Source organism: Crocuta crocuta, unplaced genomic scaffold (genome assembly GCF_008692635.1).
Source record: "Crocuta crocuta isolate KB4526 unplaced genomic scaffold, BGI_CrCroc_1.0 scaffold469, whole genome shotgun sequence".
Taxonomy (NCBI): domain Eukaryota; kingdom Metazoa; phylum Chordata; class Mammalia; order Carnivora; family Hyaenidae; genus Crocuta; species Crocuta crocuta.
The window spans coordinates 1,048,951-1,066,453 of record NW_027531907.1 but is presented as its reverse complement, the minus strand read 5'-3'; the positions used below and the strand labels follow the sequence as shown (position 1 = coordinate 1,066,453).

The 17,503-nt window shown below is 35.6% G+C and overlaps 1 protein-coding gene across 2 annotated transcripts in view; it reads left to right on the top strand.

The window, feature by feature from the left end:
- Positions 1–17,503, top strand: part of TUBGCP5 (tubulin gamma complex component 5) — a 57,826-nt gene that overhangs the window by 25,651 nt on the left and 14,672 nt on the right. Inside the window, exons 7-14 of one of the 2 annotated variants that reach the window (XM_077774610.1) lie at positions 7,902–8,016; positions 8,742–8,831; positions 9,606–9,699; positions 10,154–10,400; positions 12,317–12,519; positions 14,290–14,405; positions 15,601–15,869; positions 16,814–17,012. In XM_077774610.1, coding sequence (XP_077630736.1) covers positions 7,902–8,016; positions 8,742–8,831; positions 9,606–9,699; positions 10,154–10,400; positions 12,317–12,519; positions 14,290–14,405; positions 15,601–15,869; positions 16,814–17,012 — 1,333 coding nt within the window. Of the gene's footprint in view, positions 1–7,898; positions 8,017–8,741; positions 8,832–9,605; positions 9,700–10,153; positions 10,401–12,316; positions 12,520–14,289; positions 14,406–15,600; positions 15,870–16,813; positions 17,013–17,503 lie in introns of both variants that reach the window. The other variant, XM_077774611.1, reaches the window with a different exon arrangement.

Sequence of the window (17,503 nt, the reverse complement as noted above, 5' to 3'; positions counted from 1 at the left end):
GGTCATAGATCTCACTTTGGAAAACATTGAGATAAATATTTATGAATTGGAATCCTACTTGAGATCCCAGAACTGTTAGATCATTTAACGAAATGATTTTAGATATTTTTGAAAGAAGTGTGGTTATCAAAAGAGCATTTTGATATGTTAATCATTTTTTATGATTTTTGGTTGAACTCTTATTAAAACTGATTCACATTTAATGCCTCTACATTCAATTTTTGATTCATTGAAAATTTATTTTTTGTAGGAGTATCTGTTAAAAGTCACTGGGTTTTGGTAGGATTTAAATGTTTTTGCAACAAAATTCAGTTTCACAGAAAGCAAACGAAATACAAAGTGATACATTAAAAAATGGATTTGGATAGATAATTATTTGCCTTATTGGAGGTGACAAAAACCATTAACAAAAGTTTCTGAACACATTTACCAGCATAAGCAAAGATATGTACACAAAAATGTAGCTTGAGTTACAAGATTTTTGAAACAGGCAAACCACAATTGGAGGTTGCCTTGCTCTTCATTCAGTCTTTTTTCTTTCTTTTGATTTTTTTTTTAGTTCAAGTATAATGGCACAATATCATATTAGTTTCTGGTGTACAGCATAGTGACTTGACATTGTATACATTATAAAATGCTCACCACCCTTAAGTGTAGCTACTATCTGTCACTATGTAAAGTTATTACAGTATTATTGACTGTATTACCTATGCTGTACTCTTCATCCCTGTAACTTATTTTATGACTGGAAGTTTGTACCTCTAAATCCCCCTCACTAGTTCCACCCATCCCCCATCCCTCTTCCTTCTGGCAAACACTAGTTAGTTCTCTGTATTTACAAGTCGTCTTCTATTTGTTTTGTTTTTTAGATTCCACATATAAGTGAAATAATATATTTGACTTTCTCTGACTTTCATTTAGCATAATACCCTCTAGGTCTACCCATGTTGTCGTGAATAACAAGATTTCATTATTTTTTTGTTGCAGAATAAAATAATGCTGTAATAAACAAAGGTGCATGTATTTTCTCAATTTAGTGTTTTCATTTTCTTTGGTTAAATATTTTGATTTTAATTTTTTAGGAAATTCTGTACCATTTTCTACAGTGGTCACACCAATTTATTTTCCCACCAGGAGTACACAAGGGTTCCCTTTATTCCCCATCCTTCTCAAAACTTCTTGTTGTTAGTTCTTGTCTTTTTGATACTAGCCATCCTGGATAATGTAAGATTATATCTCATTGTGGTTTTCATTTTCATTTCCTTGATAGTAATGCTGAGCATCTTCTTATATGTGTCTGTTTGCTATCTGTACATCTTCTTTGGAGAACTATCTTTCAGGACCTCTGCCCATTTTTTAATCAGAGTATTGGGGGTTTTTGGTGTTGGGTTGTATAAGCTTTTTATATATTTTGGATGTTAACTATTTGTTGGATATATCATTTGCACATATCTTCTCCCATTCAGTAGGTTGCCTTTTCATTTTGTTGGTTTCCTTTCTGTGCAAAACCTTTTTATTTTGATGTAGTCCCAATACTTTATTTTTGCTTCTGTTTCCTTTGCCTTAGGAAACATATCTAGAAAAATATTGCTAATGTTGATGTCCAAGAGATTACTTCCTGTTTTTTGTTGTTTTTGGTTTTAGGATATTTGTAGTTTCGGGTCTTCCAGTAGATCTTTAATCCATGTTGAGTTTATTTTGAGTTTATCTTTGTATATGGCATAACATAGTCATCTAGTTTCATTATTTTTCATGTAGCTGTCCAAGTTTTTCAACACCATTTTTAGAAGACACTGTCTTTTCCCCTTTGTATATTCTTGCCTCCTTTGTCATAGAGTAATTGGGCATATAAACATGGATTTATTTCTGGTCTCTCAATTCTGTTCCATTGATCTATATGTTTTTGTGTCCATACCATATTGTTTTGATTACTGTAACTTTGTAGTATAGTTTGATAACTGGGATTGTGATATCTCCAGCTTTGTTCTTTCTCAAGGTTATTTTGGCTATGGGGGGAATTTTGTGGTTCTGTACAAATTTTAGGATTGTTTGCTCTAATTCTGTGAAAAGTACTCTTCATATTTTGAAAGAGATAGCCTTGAATTTGTAGCCTGCTTTGGATGGCTTTATGGACATTTAAACAATATTCTTCCAATCCATAAGCAGGGTATGTGTTTCTATTTATTTGTATTGTCTTCGATTTCTTTCATCAGTGTCTTATAGTTTTCAGAGTACAGGTCTTTCACCTCTTTGGTTAGTTTTATTCCTATGTATTTTATTATTTTTGGTGTGATTATAAATGGGATTTTTTTCCTTAATTTCTTTTTCTGCTACTTTATTGTTAGTGTATAGAAACACAACAGTTTTCCTTATATTAAAAAAAGTTTTTAATGTTTTTATTTTTTAGAGAGAGAGAGACAGAGAATGAGTGGGAGAGAGGCAGAGAGAGAGAGGGATACACAGAATCAGAAGCAGGATCCAGGCTCTGAGCTGTCAGCACAGAGCCCAATGTGGGGCTCAAACCCACGAACTGTGAGATCATGACCTGAGCTGAAGTTGAATACTTATCCAGCTGAGCTACCCAAGCACCCACAGTTTTCCTTACATTAATTCTGTATCCTATAATGTAACTGAATTCATTTATTAGTTCTGATAGGGTTTGGTGAAGCCTTTAGGGTTTTCAATATATAGTATCATATCATCTGCAAATAGTGACAGTTTTACTTCTTTCTTACCAATTTGGATGCTTTTTAGTTCTTTTCTCTTATCTGTTTGCGATGGCTAGGACTTCCAGTATTATGCTGAATAAAAGTGGTAAGATAGTTATTTCTCTTCTGAGCTTAGAGGAGAGCTTTCAGTTTTTCATCATTGAGTATGATGTTACCTGTGGGGTTTTTTATATCTGGCCTTTATTATGTTGAGGTATATTTCCTCCAAACCCACTTTGCTGAGAGTTTTTGTCATGAATGGATGTTGAATTTTTTCAAATGCTTTTTATGCTTCAACTGAGGTGAAATTTTATCCTTCATTTTGTTAATGTGGTTCTATCATGTGGATTGATTTGCTAATATTGATCCATCCTTGCATTTCTAGGCAAAATTGTGGTTGATCATCATGGTTGGTGATCCTCTTAATGTATGTTGAATTCAGTTTGCTAATATTTGTTGAGGATTTTTGCATCTATGTTCATCAGGGATATTGGCCTGTAAAATTTTTTGTGATGTCTTTATCTGGTTTTGGTTTCAGGATAAATGCTGGCCTAATGGAATGAATTTGGAATTTTTTTTTTCTATTTTAAAATAGTTTGAGAAGAACAGTTATTAACTCTTTTTTAATAATTTGGTAAAATTTACTTGGGAAGTCATCTGGTCCTAGACCTCTGTTTATTGGGAGTTTTCTGATTACTGATTCAATTTTGTTACTAGTGATTAAGTCTGTTCAGATTTTCTACTACTTCCTTATTCAGGGTTAGAATTTTGTATGTTTCTAGAAATTTACCCATTTCTTCTAGGTTGTCCAGTTGGTGGCATATAGTTTTCCAAAGTAGTCTCTTACAAAATTCTTTGTGTTTCTACGCTATTGGTTGTAACTTCTCCTCTTTCATTTCTGATTTTGTTATTTTGAATCCTCTCCTTTTTTTTTGATGAGTCTGTCTAAAGACTCATCAAAAAAGGTTTTCTATTTTTTTATCTTTTCAAAAATCAGCTCTTAATTTCATTGATCTCTTCTACTTTTTTATCTCTATTTCACTTATTTCTGTTCTATTTTGAGTTACTTCTTTCTACTAACTTTGGGTTTTGTTTGTTCTTGTTTTTTTAATTCCTTTGGGTATAAGATTAGATGGCTTATTTGAGGCTTTTGTTTCTTGAGAAAAGCCTCTATCACTATAAACTTACCTCATAGAACTGGCTTTATGACCAGATTTTCAAATCTTACGTTACCATTTTTCTTTTCTGCATATATTTTAAAATTTTCTCCTTGATTTCTTCATTGACCTATTGTTTGTTTGATATCATTTTGTTCAGCTTGCCTGTGTTTTTGGATTTTTTTCCAGTTGTTTTCTTATAATTGATTTTTAGTTTCATACCATTGTGCTCAAGAAAACATAAATGATCTGATTTTCATCTTAAATTAATTGAGACTTCTTTTGTGGCCTAACGTGATCTCTCCTGGAGAATGTTCCATGTACTCTCAAAATGTACACATATTCTGCTGATTTGGGATGAAATATTCTGTATGCATCTATTAAGTTCATCTGATTTGTTGTGTGGTTCAAAGCTACTGTAAGTCTGTTTTCTCTTATGTAAGTATTGCTGCACCAGGTTTTGGGGAGTCGGGGTGGGGGCAGGGAGCTAATATTTGTGTGGAATATCTTTTTACATCCTCACTTTCAGTAGGCTGTATGTGTCTTTGGGTCTGAAGTGAGTCTCTTGTAGGTAGCATATAGATGGACTTACCTTTTTTATCCATTCAGTCACTCTTTGTCTTTTGATTGGAGCATTGGGTCCATTTACACTTGAAGTAATTATTGATAGGTATGTATGTATTGCCTTTTGGTAATTGTTTTCTGTTTGTGGTTCTTTCCTGTTCTTTTCTTCTCTTGCTCTTTTCCATCATGATTGATGACTTTTTTATTTCTATGCTCATATTCTTTTCTCTTTTTTGTGTATCTTCTATATGTTTTTGGTTTTGGGTGGCTTTGAGGTTCACATATATCATCCCAGATATATAACAAATTTGAAAGGCACATTTTTAGTCTACCTGCCCACATTCTATGTATAAATTCTATGTAAAATATGATGTCATATTTTACATCTTTTAGTGAGTACTTAACTAATTTTTTAGTTTTAATTAACTTTACTACTGTTGTCTTTTAAACTTTCATACTAGGTTTATAGTTAATGGATCTGCCAACTTTATTATGTGTTGACCAGTAAAATTTTTTCCTTTCATAATTCTTTTCACTCATAGCCTTTTCTTTTCTGCTTAAAGAAATCCCTTTAACATTTCTTATAGTCCAGGTTAGTGATGATGAACTCGTTTAGCCGTTTTTTTAAATATCTCTCCATAAATTCTGAATAACAATCTTGCTGGGTAGAGTATTCTTGGTTGTAGGTTTTTTTCTTTCAGCACTTTCAATATATCATGCCACTCCCCCTGCAAAGTTTCTGCTGAAAAGTTAGCCAGTAGCCTTATGGAAGTTCCCTTGTACAAAACTAGTTGCTTTTTCTCTTGCTGCTTTTAAGTCTCTCTCTTTATCTTTAATTTTTGACATTTTTATTTGTTAAGTGTTTTGATGTGAACCTCCTTGGTTCATCTTTTTTCGGGCTCTCTGTACTTCCTTGGACCTGGATGTCCATTTCTTTCCCCTTGTTAAGGAAGTTTTCAGCTATTATAGTTCAGATAATTTTTTTGCCCTTTTCTATCTTCTCCTCCTTGGATCTTTATGATGTAAATGTTAGTGTGCTTATTGCTGTCTCAGAGGTTTAACCTACCCTTGTTATTGTTTTTTTTTTTTTTAATTCTTTTTTTATTTTTGCTGTTCCGTTATTTTGGTTTCCATTATTCTATCTTCTAGATAGCTGCTCCATTCTCATACATCCTCTAATCTACTATTGATTCCTTCTAGTGTTTATTTCATTTCACTCATTATATTCTTCAGCTCTGGTTCTTTTTTATATTTTCCATCCCTTTGTTCATTCACTCTTTTCTCAAGTCTAGTGAGGATCTCTATGATTATTATTTTCAACTCTATCAGTTAGATTACATTTCTGTTTCACTTAGTTCAAAAGTTGTTTTATTATTTCATTGGAGCATATTCCTGTCTTCTCATTGTGTTTCACTTTCTGTGTTTATTTTTATGAATCAGGTGGAACATCAACATCTTCCAGTCTTGAAGTTATGGCCATGTATAAGAACATCCCCTGCATAGACTGTATGCCTGGAAACTTAGGCTGGCTGGCTGAGTTTAGCAGGTGGAAGCTGAAGATCCAGGGGCACTCTGTGCAACGGGCACCCTGATGGGCCAGTGGAACAGCCACAAAGCTGGCTTCTTCATGCAGGGGGTGCCCTGTCAGAACAGCTGGGGCTGGAGTAGGCACAGGCCAGGGTGTCCCCAGGGTACTCCACATCAGGGCCATTTTGGCAAGAATGCTGAAGCTGTAGTCAGTACAGGCTAAGGGTGTTCCATTACCTGCTACACTGGGGTAGCCTTGTTGGGAGGGCTGGAGCTGGGATGGTTATAGGCAGAGGTGCCATCTTTGGTATGTAACTGGAGCTAGTGTTGGCTAGGGGGCCAGGACTCACCAAGGCAGCAGGCCGCCTAGAGTGTCCAGACCCTGCTCCCCTCTGTACTATCAAGGTTGAAGAGAATCATAAACAATGGTGTTCACCAGCACCTCTGACAACTCTGAGACAGCTCTAGCTATTCCTCCATTTGGTAGACACTCTAGGGTAGTGAATGGGTTTCCTTCAATTCTAGTCTAGTTGCTCTTTAATCTGTAGTTTTTTCCTCTGTCCTAGGGTGGGCAAATCTTCTGGTCCCTCAGTACTGTCCCTCGCCACTGCATTTCACAGCATTGGGAGTCAGGTTCCCATCATTACCAGGTTTCTGTCTTTTCTACCCCTCTCTGTGGTATCTCTGTCTTTTGTTGTGCAGAAACTGTTCAGTCAGCACTCAGTTCTTCAGGCAAAATTTTTGCTCCATATGTAGATATAGATTTGGTATGTGGATGGGTGGAGGGGAATTCAGAGTCTTCCTACACCATCATCTTGGACCTCCCTCCCCATTAGGTTTTTCTTTCTTTAACGTAAGCTCTACACCAAACATGGGGCTTGAACTCTTGACCCCAAGAAAAAGAATTGCAAGCTCCAATAAGCCATCTAGGGCCCCCCCATTTGTTTTTTTATATAGAGGACCATTATCATCTGCAGATATTGATAATTTTGTCTCGTGTCCATTCCTGTATCTGGTATTTTCTTTGCGACACATTAATGGTGTCTGTTCTGGCCAGTCCTCTAGTTTGCAGACCAAGCATCGGCAATGAGAACAGGTTTCCTGGAGTGGGTCTCAGGCTACAAGGGTTGCACCTGAAATTCCTCCATTAAATATGATTTTATGTTAGTGAGTCATCCTTGAATTCCTGAAATCATCTCATGATGATTCTGTTATTTTTTACTACTTTTTTTTTTTTTTTAAATAAGCTCTACACCCAACATGGTGCTCAAACTAAAGACCCTGAGATCAAGAGTTGCATGCCCTACCACCTAAGCCAACCACATAACTCTGGGTTAGCTATTTCTTTAATTTAGGATTCTTAGTTTTTATTCTTTGATGAACTTTATGTCTTTATCTGGTTTTAGAAGCAAGGTTATATTAGCTTTATAACCCAAATAAGATATCCAGTTCTTTTTTTTTTTTTTTTTAAGTTTTATTTCTTTATTCTGAAAGGGAGTGAAGGACGGGCAGATAAAGAGGGAGAAGGACAATCAGGCAGCCTCCGCATTGACAGCACAGAACCTAGGGGCTGTAAACTCATGAACTATAAGAGATCATGACCTGATCCGAAACCAAGAGTTGGATGCTTAATCGACTGAGCCACCCAGGTGCCCCAGATATCTAATTCTTTAAAGCTTAGCACCAGTCCTGAGGCCTTGGGGGTTCTTGAGAACATCTTTGGTTACCATTTCAATTTCTTTCATGATTACATGGGGTTATTTAAAATTGAATATTTTATAGCCAGTGATACTTAATTAAATTTTGTATATATGTTCTTATATGTATATTCTAAAGAGCCTTTTTCAATTGAATGTTTGAACAAGGTCCTAAGTCCAAAATTATGACATAGTTGATCAAGTGTTTCTTTGATAGTACTCATAACTTACTAATAACCTTCCAGTAGATGAGCCAGATGGCCGAAGCTGGCTGGAGCAGCATGTGGTTCATCAGTACTGGACAGTCAGATCCTCAAGATTTCCTCATAGTTTACATTTACACTCCAATTTAGCCGCTGTCTGGTAAGAAGCTAAGCTTTTCATTTAATGTGTTAATAGAAGAAACTTTGATGTTTCAAATACGCTTTAGATTTATAGTTTAAATCAAATACTTCCCTGAAATTTAAACTTGTTATTTTTTTAATAATTCTAATTGAACATAGTTTTAAATTATTTAATTATTTTTAAAATGAGATTACTTATTTAATTATAATCTGTCTTTGGACTTGTTATTTTCGAAGCAAGTAGATTGGTATAAACTAGGCCATTTATTGATTTCTGTTTTAATGCACTTATTGCAAAATTACAATTACTATTTGCCCAAAACAATACATAGTTTTAAACATTTGGCTAAATCAGCAATAAATATAATAATTGGAATTGTTCTGAAAGTACTTCTCAGAGTATTACAGTTGACATGTAGAAATAAGGATGGGAGGGCATTTAAAGCATGTTGTTATGTTTATTTGCATATTAATTACTTGTTAAATTACCCCTAAATGCTTATGTATATTTTTAATATTTATTTATTTTGAGGGAGAAAAGACACACAAACTGGGGAGGAGGGGGGACTAGAGAGGGAGAGAGAATCCCGAGCAGGGTCTACACTGTCAGCACAGATGTCAAGAGTCAGACACTTAACCGACTGAGCCACCCAGTGGCGCCTAAATGCATATATTCCTTAACGCATGTAATTTTAACTTCATGAGAAACCTTTTCATTGACATTTGTTGTTTACTGTCTAATAGGGACCAACACTTGTATAGCAGTGACCCGTTATATGTTCCCGATGACAGAGTTTTTGTTACTGAGACACAGGTTATTCGGGAAACCTTATGGTAAGACCTGTTAACCTAAGTATTAGTATAGGAGATTTTATTTATGAGAAGCAGAATTTTAGTTTATAAGGAAAAGTATTCACAGTTTCTTCACATGCATTCTAAAGTATAGGCCCTTGGGTTTAACCCAAAACTGTTTTTAGTGCTCACCTACAGGTAGCTTGGGGGACTCAGGATACTCGTTATTTCAGATTTGATTGTGGAGATTATGAGAATTTGGTATGTTTACTTCTTTACCGTTTTTAATAATTTAGTACATGATTTAGTTATATTAAACCATTACTTTTTAAATATCTGAGTTCAAAGTCAGGTTCCTGGTTTGCTAACTGCTCTTAATAGGCAAGCGTTTATCAGTGAGAGCCTGTATCCTATACCTGGAAACCAGGAATCTAAGAATTTAGAATGTGTTCACACAAAAATGAAAATGAGAAATGCAACATGTAGTGCTGATATCTCTGAGATTTCTAGGTCATGGTCCTCTCTAACAGAAAGTATAATATTGACATTCATAAAAAGGGGAAGATCTGTTTGGGCCATTACATAGAGGAAGAAAGGCTTGACAACATTATTTCAACTTCTCTGTAAGATGATATTGAAATACCTTAAGTCTTAATTTAATCAGGTAAAAAGATTGATGTCTTCTGCTTTCTAACTATCTGACCACTATGCCCCGAACACCCAGTTTTGAATCTTTTGTTAAAATTTCTTAGGCATTACTACTGATGAACATTCTTGTAGACTTAAAGTACACTCATCTTTTTTATTTCATTTCAGGTTACTTTCAGGGGTAAAAAAGCTCTTTATATATCAGTTGATAGATGGGAAGGTAACTGTGAGAAACAGTATTATAGTAACTCATTTGACACATGTAAGTTATTCATATTTATTCTGATTAAAATTAAATAAAAGGATGTATGTAAACTGTGGTTATATAACTTTAGAGCATTTTGCAATTTTAAAATTAGTTTATCAAATGTACTTAAGGTCCAAAAGGCAAAATTAAGTTGCGTATCTTTATAGTGCTAGAGAATTCTTTAATATTGTTTGTTATATTCACATTTAGTTTCAATTTACGTTTTCTGCTTTTTGTCAGTTCTATATTGGGAAGCTATAAATTTGTAGCACATTTATTTACCTTATAGGTATTTTTAAAAAGTATAAGCCACAGTTCTATATTCTGTAGAAATTAGTGCTTATATTACTTCCTTTGAGTAGAAAACTAAATATTCATTTTGTTTTCTACTAAGTATAAAATAGTCACAAAATAAATATTTTAGTGAAGGAATATGAATTTGAATGTTTGTGGTTTGCTTCTGTTGTAGAGCTGTTTACGATCAGTGCTAGAACAAATAGCAGCATATGGCCAAGTTGTGTTTCGACTCCAGGAATTCATCGATGAAGTCATGGGGCACAGCTCTGAAAGCATGTTACCTGGAAATGGTTCTTTTCCCAAGAAGTTGACTGAAGCTCCCTTTCGGACATACCAGGCATTCATGTGGGCCCTGTATAAATACTTCATTAGTTTCAAAAAGGAACTTACAGACATTGAGAAGTACATCATCAGTAATGGTATTTAAATATCCCTCCCTTCTACTTGTAAGACACATAAGTCATATTTTGAATGCCGTCTAGGTTATTAATTGATAAAAGGTTTGAAAATTCCATGGCAAGTAAGTAATAATCATGATTATTTTTAAATCATTTTAAAATTGTATTTTAAGCCATTCCATTCCCTAAAAATCCAAATACTACAGAAAATTTACCATAAAAATTATTATTCTTGTGCTATTTCTCTAGTCAAGTACTCAGTTCCACTCCCCAGAGGCAACCAAGTGATGAGTTTCTTATGCATCCTTCCAGAAATAATTTAAACATATGCAAGCAATGCATATTCATATATACATACCTAGTCGTCTGTTAACTACTCTCTTCAAATTATTTTCTAATTTAAATTTTGAGGATTATATCATACAAAAATGTAAAGAGCCGAGTCTCATTCTTTTCTACAAATTCTTTTTTATAAAGATATATGAATGTATTATAGACCAATCGCCTTTTGTTTGTTGTGGACTTTTTTATTTTTGAGAGAGAGAACGTGAGCGGCGGGAAGAGGGAAAGAGGGAGAAAGAGAGAATCCCAAGCAAGCTCCGTGCTCGGTGTGGAGCCTGACATGGGGCTCGATTCCATGACTCTGGGATCATAACGTAGGCCATTATCAAGAGCTGGACCCTCAACCAACTGAGCTACCCAGGCACCCCCCAACCAGTCCTCTTTTGATGAATATTTAGGCTATTTCTGATCTTTTGCTGTTGCCAGCACTACTATAGTGATAACACAAACATGGAAATAATTGTACACATGTGCAGCAAGGTATAGAATAAATTCTTAATGGAATTGGTAAAGAGTATGTGATAGCATGTGTGATTTTGATACACATCACCACATGGTTTTCCACAGAGAACAGTTGCCAGCAGTGTATATGAATATCTGTTTCCTTACGCTCTTACCAATGGTGTGCTGTCAAACTTTTTGATCACCAGTATGACAGGTACAAAATGGTAACCAGTATCAGCTCACCTCCACCACTTAAAAAAAATTTTTTTTAATGTTTTTATTTCTGAGAGACAGTGTGAGCAGGGGAGGGTCAGAGAAAGAGGGAGACACAGAATCTGAAACAGGCTCCAGGCTCTGAGCTAGCTGTCAGCGCAACACAGCACAGCTCGATGCGGGGCTCGAACCCACAAACCATGAGATCATGACCTGAGCCGAAGTCGGACGCTTAACCAACTGAGCCACCCAGGCGCCCCTCACCTCCGCCACTTTTATTTTCAACTACTACAAAAAATAGTAGCCAGAAGTCCCATATTCTCACCACCCAACTTCCCTCACCTTTGCATATGGTATGTTATCAAAACTAGGAAATTGACATTGGCACAATAACATTTAATTGTTCTGCAGACCTGACATGAGTTTCACCAGTTTTGCAGGGACTTGTTTTGTGGGGAGAGAAGTAATATCTTTGTGTATAGTTCTGTGATACTTTATTACATGTATGTATTTGTTTACCCACTTCCATCTTCAGGATACAGAGCTCTGCCATCCCCATGAAAAAACTTGCTCTTGCTCCCCTTTGTAGTAACCACCCCCTCACTAAAACAGTAACCAACTGTAGTCTGTTTTTTATATGCCCAATATAGTTTTAATTTTTATTATTTTGTTAAGAATTGAGGTTGAGTGCCTCTATATGTTTAAGAATCACATTTATTTCCTTTTTTTTCTGAACTGTCAGTTACTTTATACGTTATTTTTTTTCTGAGTTGTTTTTTCTTTCTTTAGGGAAATTAGCTCCTTGTGAAATGAGATTAAAACCCACTACACTCCAGTTTGCCATATCTTTCTATAAGTGGTTGACTTAGCTTTTATATTACATTCTGAATGTGGATATTCTTCGTTGCTAGTAAGTTTGATTTCTTGATATTTTGCAGACACTACAATAACTCTTGCAATAGTGGTGGACAAGTTGTCGCCTCGATTGGCTCAGCTCAAAGTTCTCCACAAAGTATTTAGTACTGGAGTAGCAGAAGTTCCACCTGACACTCGAAATGTTGTTCGGGCATCTCATCTGCTTAATACACTGTATAAGGCCATTCTTGAATATGACAATGTTGGAGAAGCCTCTGAGCAAACTGTATGTAAGACTTTTGTCCTTTCTAAGTTACATGACTCCCATTTTGCTCCGCCAAAGGTGTGGTGGGTAGACTGTCATATAATTCTTTGTAAAAATAGTGCTTAAATCATGGTGTGTCAGACAGTTGGTCAGAGGGTTTTTTTTTTTTTAATTTTTAAAAATGTTTTATCTATTTCTGAGAGAGACAATGTGAGCAGGGGAGGGTCAGAGAAGAGGAGGAGATACAGAATCTGAAACAGGCTCCAGGCTCTGAGCTAGCTGTCAGCACAGGGCCTGACGCGGGGCTCGAACCCACAAACCATGAGATCGTGACCTGAGCCGAAGTCAGATGCTTAACCAACTAAACCACCCAGGCACCCCTGTTTTTGTTTTTAAAGAGAGAGAGAGTGTGTGTGAGCAGGGGAGAGTGGCAGAGGGAAGGAGAGAGAACCTTAAGCAGGCTCCTCGCTCAACACAAACCTGACACTCGCCTCAATTCCATGACCCTGGTACCGTGACCGAGCTGAAATAAAGAATTGGACGCTCAACTGACTGAGTCATCCAGGTGTCCCTTGGTTTTTTGTTTTTGTTTTTGGCTTTTTTCAGAGTTTTTTTTTTTTTTTTTTTTTTAAGTTTTTAATGTTTGTTCATTTTTAAGAGAGACCATGAAGGGGAGGGAAGGGGCAGAGAGAGGGAGACACAGAATCTGAAGGAAGCTCCAGGCTCTGAGCTGTCAGCAGAGTCCGACGTGGGGCTCATCTCATGAACTGTGATATGATGACCTGAACTGACGCTGGACACTTAACCAACTGAGCCACCCAGGTGCCCCTGATTTGTTTCAGAGTTTTAAAATTAGCTTCTAAATTCAAGGCTATAGGAAACTGGCTTCTTACCTTTAATCGCCAAGATTACCAGAAGGATGAGGCAAGGACGAACAAAACATAAAAGGAAGATGTGAAAAATGCCTAGCTGACTTATTATAGATAATTGGAGCAACTCTTTCTCCAATAAAAGTACAAATCTATTATATAAGGTATCTAGAGTAGTCAAATTCATAGCAACAAAGTAGAATAGTCACTGTCAGGGACTGGGGAGAAGAGAAAGAGAAGATGTTTAATTGGTACAGAGTTCCAATTTTGCAGCATGCCAGAGGTCTGTTTTCACAATATGAATATACTACTGAATTGTACACTTTAAGATAGTATATTTTTATGTTATATATTTTTTGTCACAATTTTAACAATACTTATCTAACTAAAGGTTTATAATCTAAAAAGCTGCAAGTTTGGTTGGATACACATTTTGTTTAGATGTTTGGATATACATACTACTAGGTATGTTTCCTAGTTTGGTGATGTAACTTTTCTCACCATCTTAATACTGCAGTTTAGTATAAAATAGGTTGATTTCTTTCAGCTATGCAATTCTTTTTTCCTACTTGGAACTATAGTAGAATGAAATCATTTCCTCATTACTAATGTACATTTTGCTAATAGTATGCTTTAGCTAGGATAAGCATGCCTCAGTTTGCACTATGCTATTTAGAACTGTTGTCCCTCTTTAACTTTCACTCTCAAGAGAGTCCTGGTATGGACTATAGACAATATGGTCATCTCATATTTAGGTGAGTTTTCATCAAGATTTTATAGAGTATGTTTTGGATTTTTAACTTCTTTTTGTCAAAAAACAGAAATCCAGTTAGTCTTTAAAAGGTGTTTCAGAAATGTTAAACTTCATTTTAACCAGAGACAAGGGAGTTCTGAGAGCTGACTGTGTATACTCTGTCCTCAGGTCTCCCTGCTGTTCTCTCTCTGGGTGGAAACAGTAAGACCCTATCTGCAGATTGTGGATGAGTGGATCGTGCATGGGCACCTATGTGACTGCGCTAGGGAGTTCATCATCCAGAGGTTGGGTCCTACACACAGCTAGGGGGACCTGGGGTGCTACTCATACCTTTTTACTCTCACAGGAAAATAATGCACTTTTGTTAATTCAGGTGATACTGAGGAAGACCAGTGCAATGACAGAACTGTGTTTTCACCATAAACAAGTTCTATTGAATTTTTGTAGAAGATAATCAGGAATCAGCCAAAAATAAGTCAGTTCACAGGTTTCTTTAGCAAATTATGCTTTTTAAATGATAGTGTGTTTATTATGGTTGGCTAGTGTGGTAAAAGGCATATTGCTTCCCAAAAAGAGAATTTAGGAGATAATAAGTGGCTTCAACTAATTGCCGTTACAAATTATCAGTAGGCTAAAAGATTTGAAAATATTACAGAATTTGCTTCAAATATATTTATTTTTCCAAATTAGCTACCTTTTTTTTTTAACATTCTTAATATAGTATTTAATGAATTAAGGAAAATCTTAATTCACTTATGATGATTCCCCCTTCAGTTAATTGATTTTTCTGAGTAAAATCATACAAACTACAATGTAGAACTCTCTTAACTCACTTTTAAGTTATGCATTCTGTGTAGATGTGTGGTTTTTATGGATACCTATCCATTTAACTCATCAGAAAGGAGAATGTTAAGTCCTTACAGCTCTGAAAAGGTAACCCTGTTAACAAAGTGCTTATATAAATTAGCTGGCTTGCTTTAACTGAATCTCATGTCTGTTATTATATTGTTTTTCATCGATCTTGCATGATAATTTTTATGAAAATGGGATTCTGCTTGTTATTAGAGGGTGGTGAGTGACCATTGTTTTTGTTTGTTAATAGCAGTTCAGTTAAGAATCTGAGTGGGAGGAAAATGTAGACGTCTGGAGATTACTTTTATAGGAAATGGCAAAAAATAGACTTTTATTCTACCTCTAATGAGAATCAAAGTAATCATATTTTGTTTAATTCTAATTCAAGAAACTTTTTCCTTAGTTAAATTTTACCTATGTCATTTAGAGTATTTACCTGCTTTTCTACATTAAATTGAAGTCAGATAAAAACCTCTGCCCCATTTTGCCTGAAGATTGCTTCATTTTACTAATAATTAATATTATTGGGTTTTGGAATGTCTGGACAACCTTCCTGAGCTAGAACAGATATACTGTTGCTTTTAAGGAAGAAAAGTTGAAGTTTAAAATTCTTTTGAATCTCTATAGAAACAAAAATGTTCCAGTAAATCACAGAGACTTTTGGTATGCAACTTACACACTCTACAGCGTATCGGAAAAGACAGAAAATGAAGAAAAAATGAGTGATAATGCTAGTGCAAGTTCTGGCAGTGACCAGGGACCCTCCAGCAGGCAGCATACCATGGTGTCCTTCCTCAAACCTGTCCTTAAGCAGATAATTATGGCTGGCAAGTCAATGCAGCTGCTGAAGAACCTGCAATATGCAAAGAGCATCACATGTCAGGATACAGCCAGAGGTAGCAGGTTCCTTTTCCATGTATCCTTCAGCATTTGGGCGATTACTCTTATCTTCGTTCTTGTCATCCTGAAATAAAATTTGATAACAAAGCCTTTTATTTTCATGGAAATTACAACCTTGTTACTGCTCCTAATTGAAAAGATTGTCCTCACTGGAAACTTTTAGCACTATGTTTCAGAGTCAGTGCTAGCAGTGATAAGTTCCACATGCTTTTTCCTTAGTCTTGATTCCTTAGGACTGGTTATTTAAAAAATAATTCTCTGGCATTTCTTAATACAATTCAGCATTTAGCTGTTGAGGACATAAATACAAACCCTGGCAGATAGGAATTTGTTGGTTAGCAGTTCAGACTTGATACTTGATACAGACTCAATACTTGATCAGAGATTTCAAGAAAATCTTGATATAATTTATGGCCTTTTTTGATACAGTTTAAACAATATACTTCAGGTTTTAACAACTGACTAAAAAGATTTGAAAGGTATATGTATGACCTTAATTATTTGTAGATCACCTTAAGGTTACATTACTTTGAATTGTTTTGTTTACTTTAATATTTTCACTTTGTGGAATATTTCCTCTTTGAATAATAAAATGTAATGAGCTTACACTGTCAAAAGTGTTTTCCCCAGTGAAATTATGATTCCTGTAAGTGTCATAGTGCTATCCAGTATGGTGGTAACTTAACTTTCAAGCATCCTACTTAGGGTATTACTCTTTTCAGAAAAAATTAGCTCATACTTTGAATGTTTATGAATTTTGCAATTGTCTAACAGTATATAAAAATGCTTAGTTGTACTGTACTGTAGAAGTAAAGAAATAGAGATAGGCTCTCACAGGCCACAGAAAGAATACCAGGCTATATTAGTATAAAACTACTTAATGTTACTTAATATTATTTACAGGAATATAGTTCACCATACATATTTCTTTATGTATCAGATGCAGAGAGAAAAAGCTTGTATACTCTGTTTCTGGAATCTGTACAGTCGCGTCTTCGACATGGAGAAGATTCCACTGCACAGGTCCTCACTGAGCAGCAGGCTACCAAAGAGAACCTAATTAAGATGCAGTCCATTGCTGAAAGGCATCTTGAACTGGATGATGTTCACAATCCCCTGCTGGCAATTAACTTTGCAAGGTGATACATACCTGCAAGATTTTAGATGATTGAAATGGCAGAATCTGTGCAATATTTAGTAACTGTTTATTTCTGCTAGGTAGGGCTTTCCAGCCTTAAAAATAAAAACATTTGTAGCTTATCCTTTCTAATGAGTGAAATGCAAGAGGACATTGTGTTCAATTTGGTCTCTTTGTTTGTGAAAGTCCATAGACTATGTTGTGTCCTACGTCCCTGGGGAGTTGCTGTTACTCATACAGAGATACTTTGGAAAGTTTGGGTCCTGTGCAAGCATCACATACACACACACATACCCTATTTAAAATGCGTCTTGGCCCTTAGGTGCTTTTAGGTGCTTAGCCTGAAGTAAGTTGTTAATACCCACACAAGGCCCTATTGTCTAATGGCCTTCATTCACCTCATTTGCTGCCTGATGCCCAGTGGCTAGAAAGACCTAATCAGTACTTGACCCTTAAGGCAGAAGTGGTTGAAAAACTATTTCACTTAAAGGA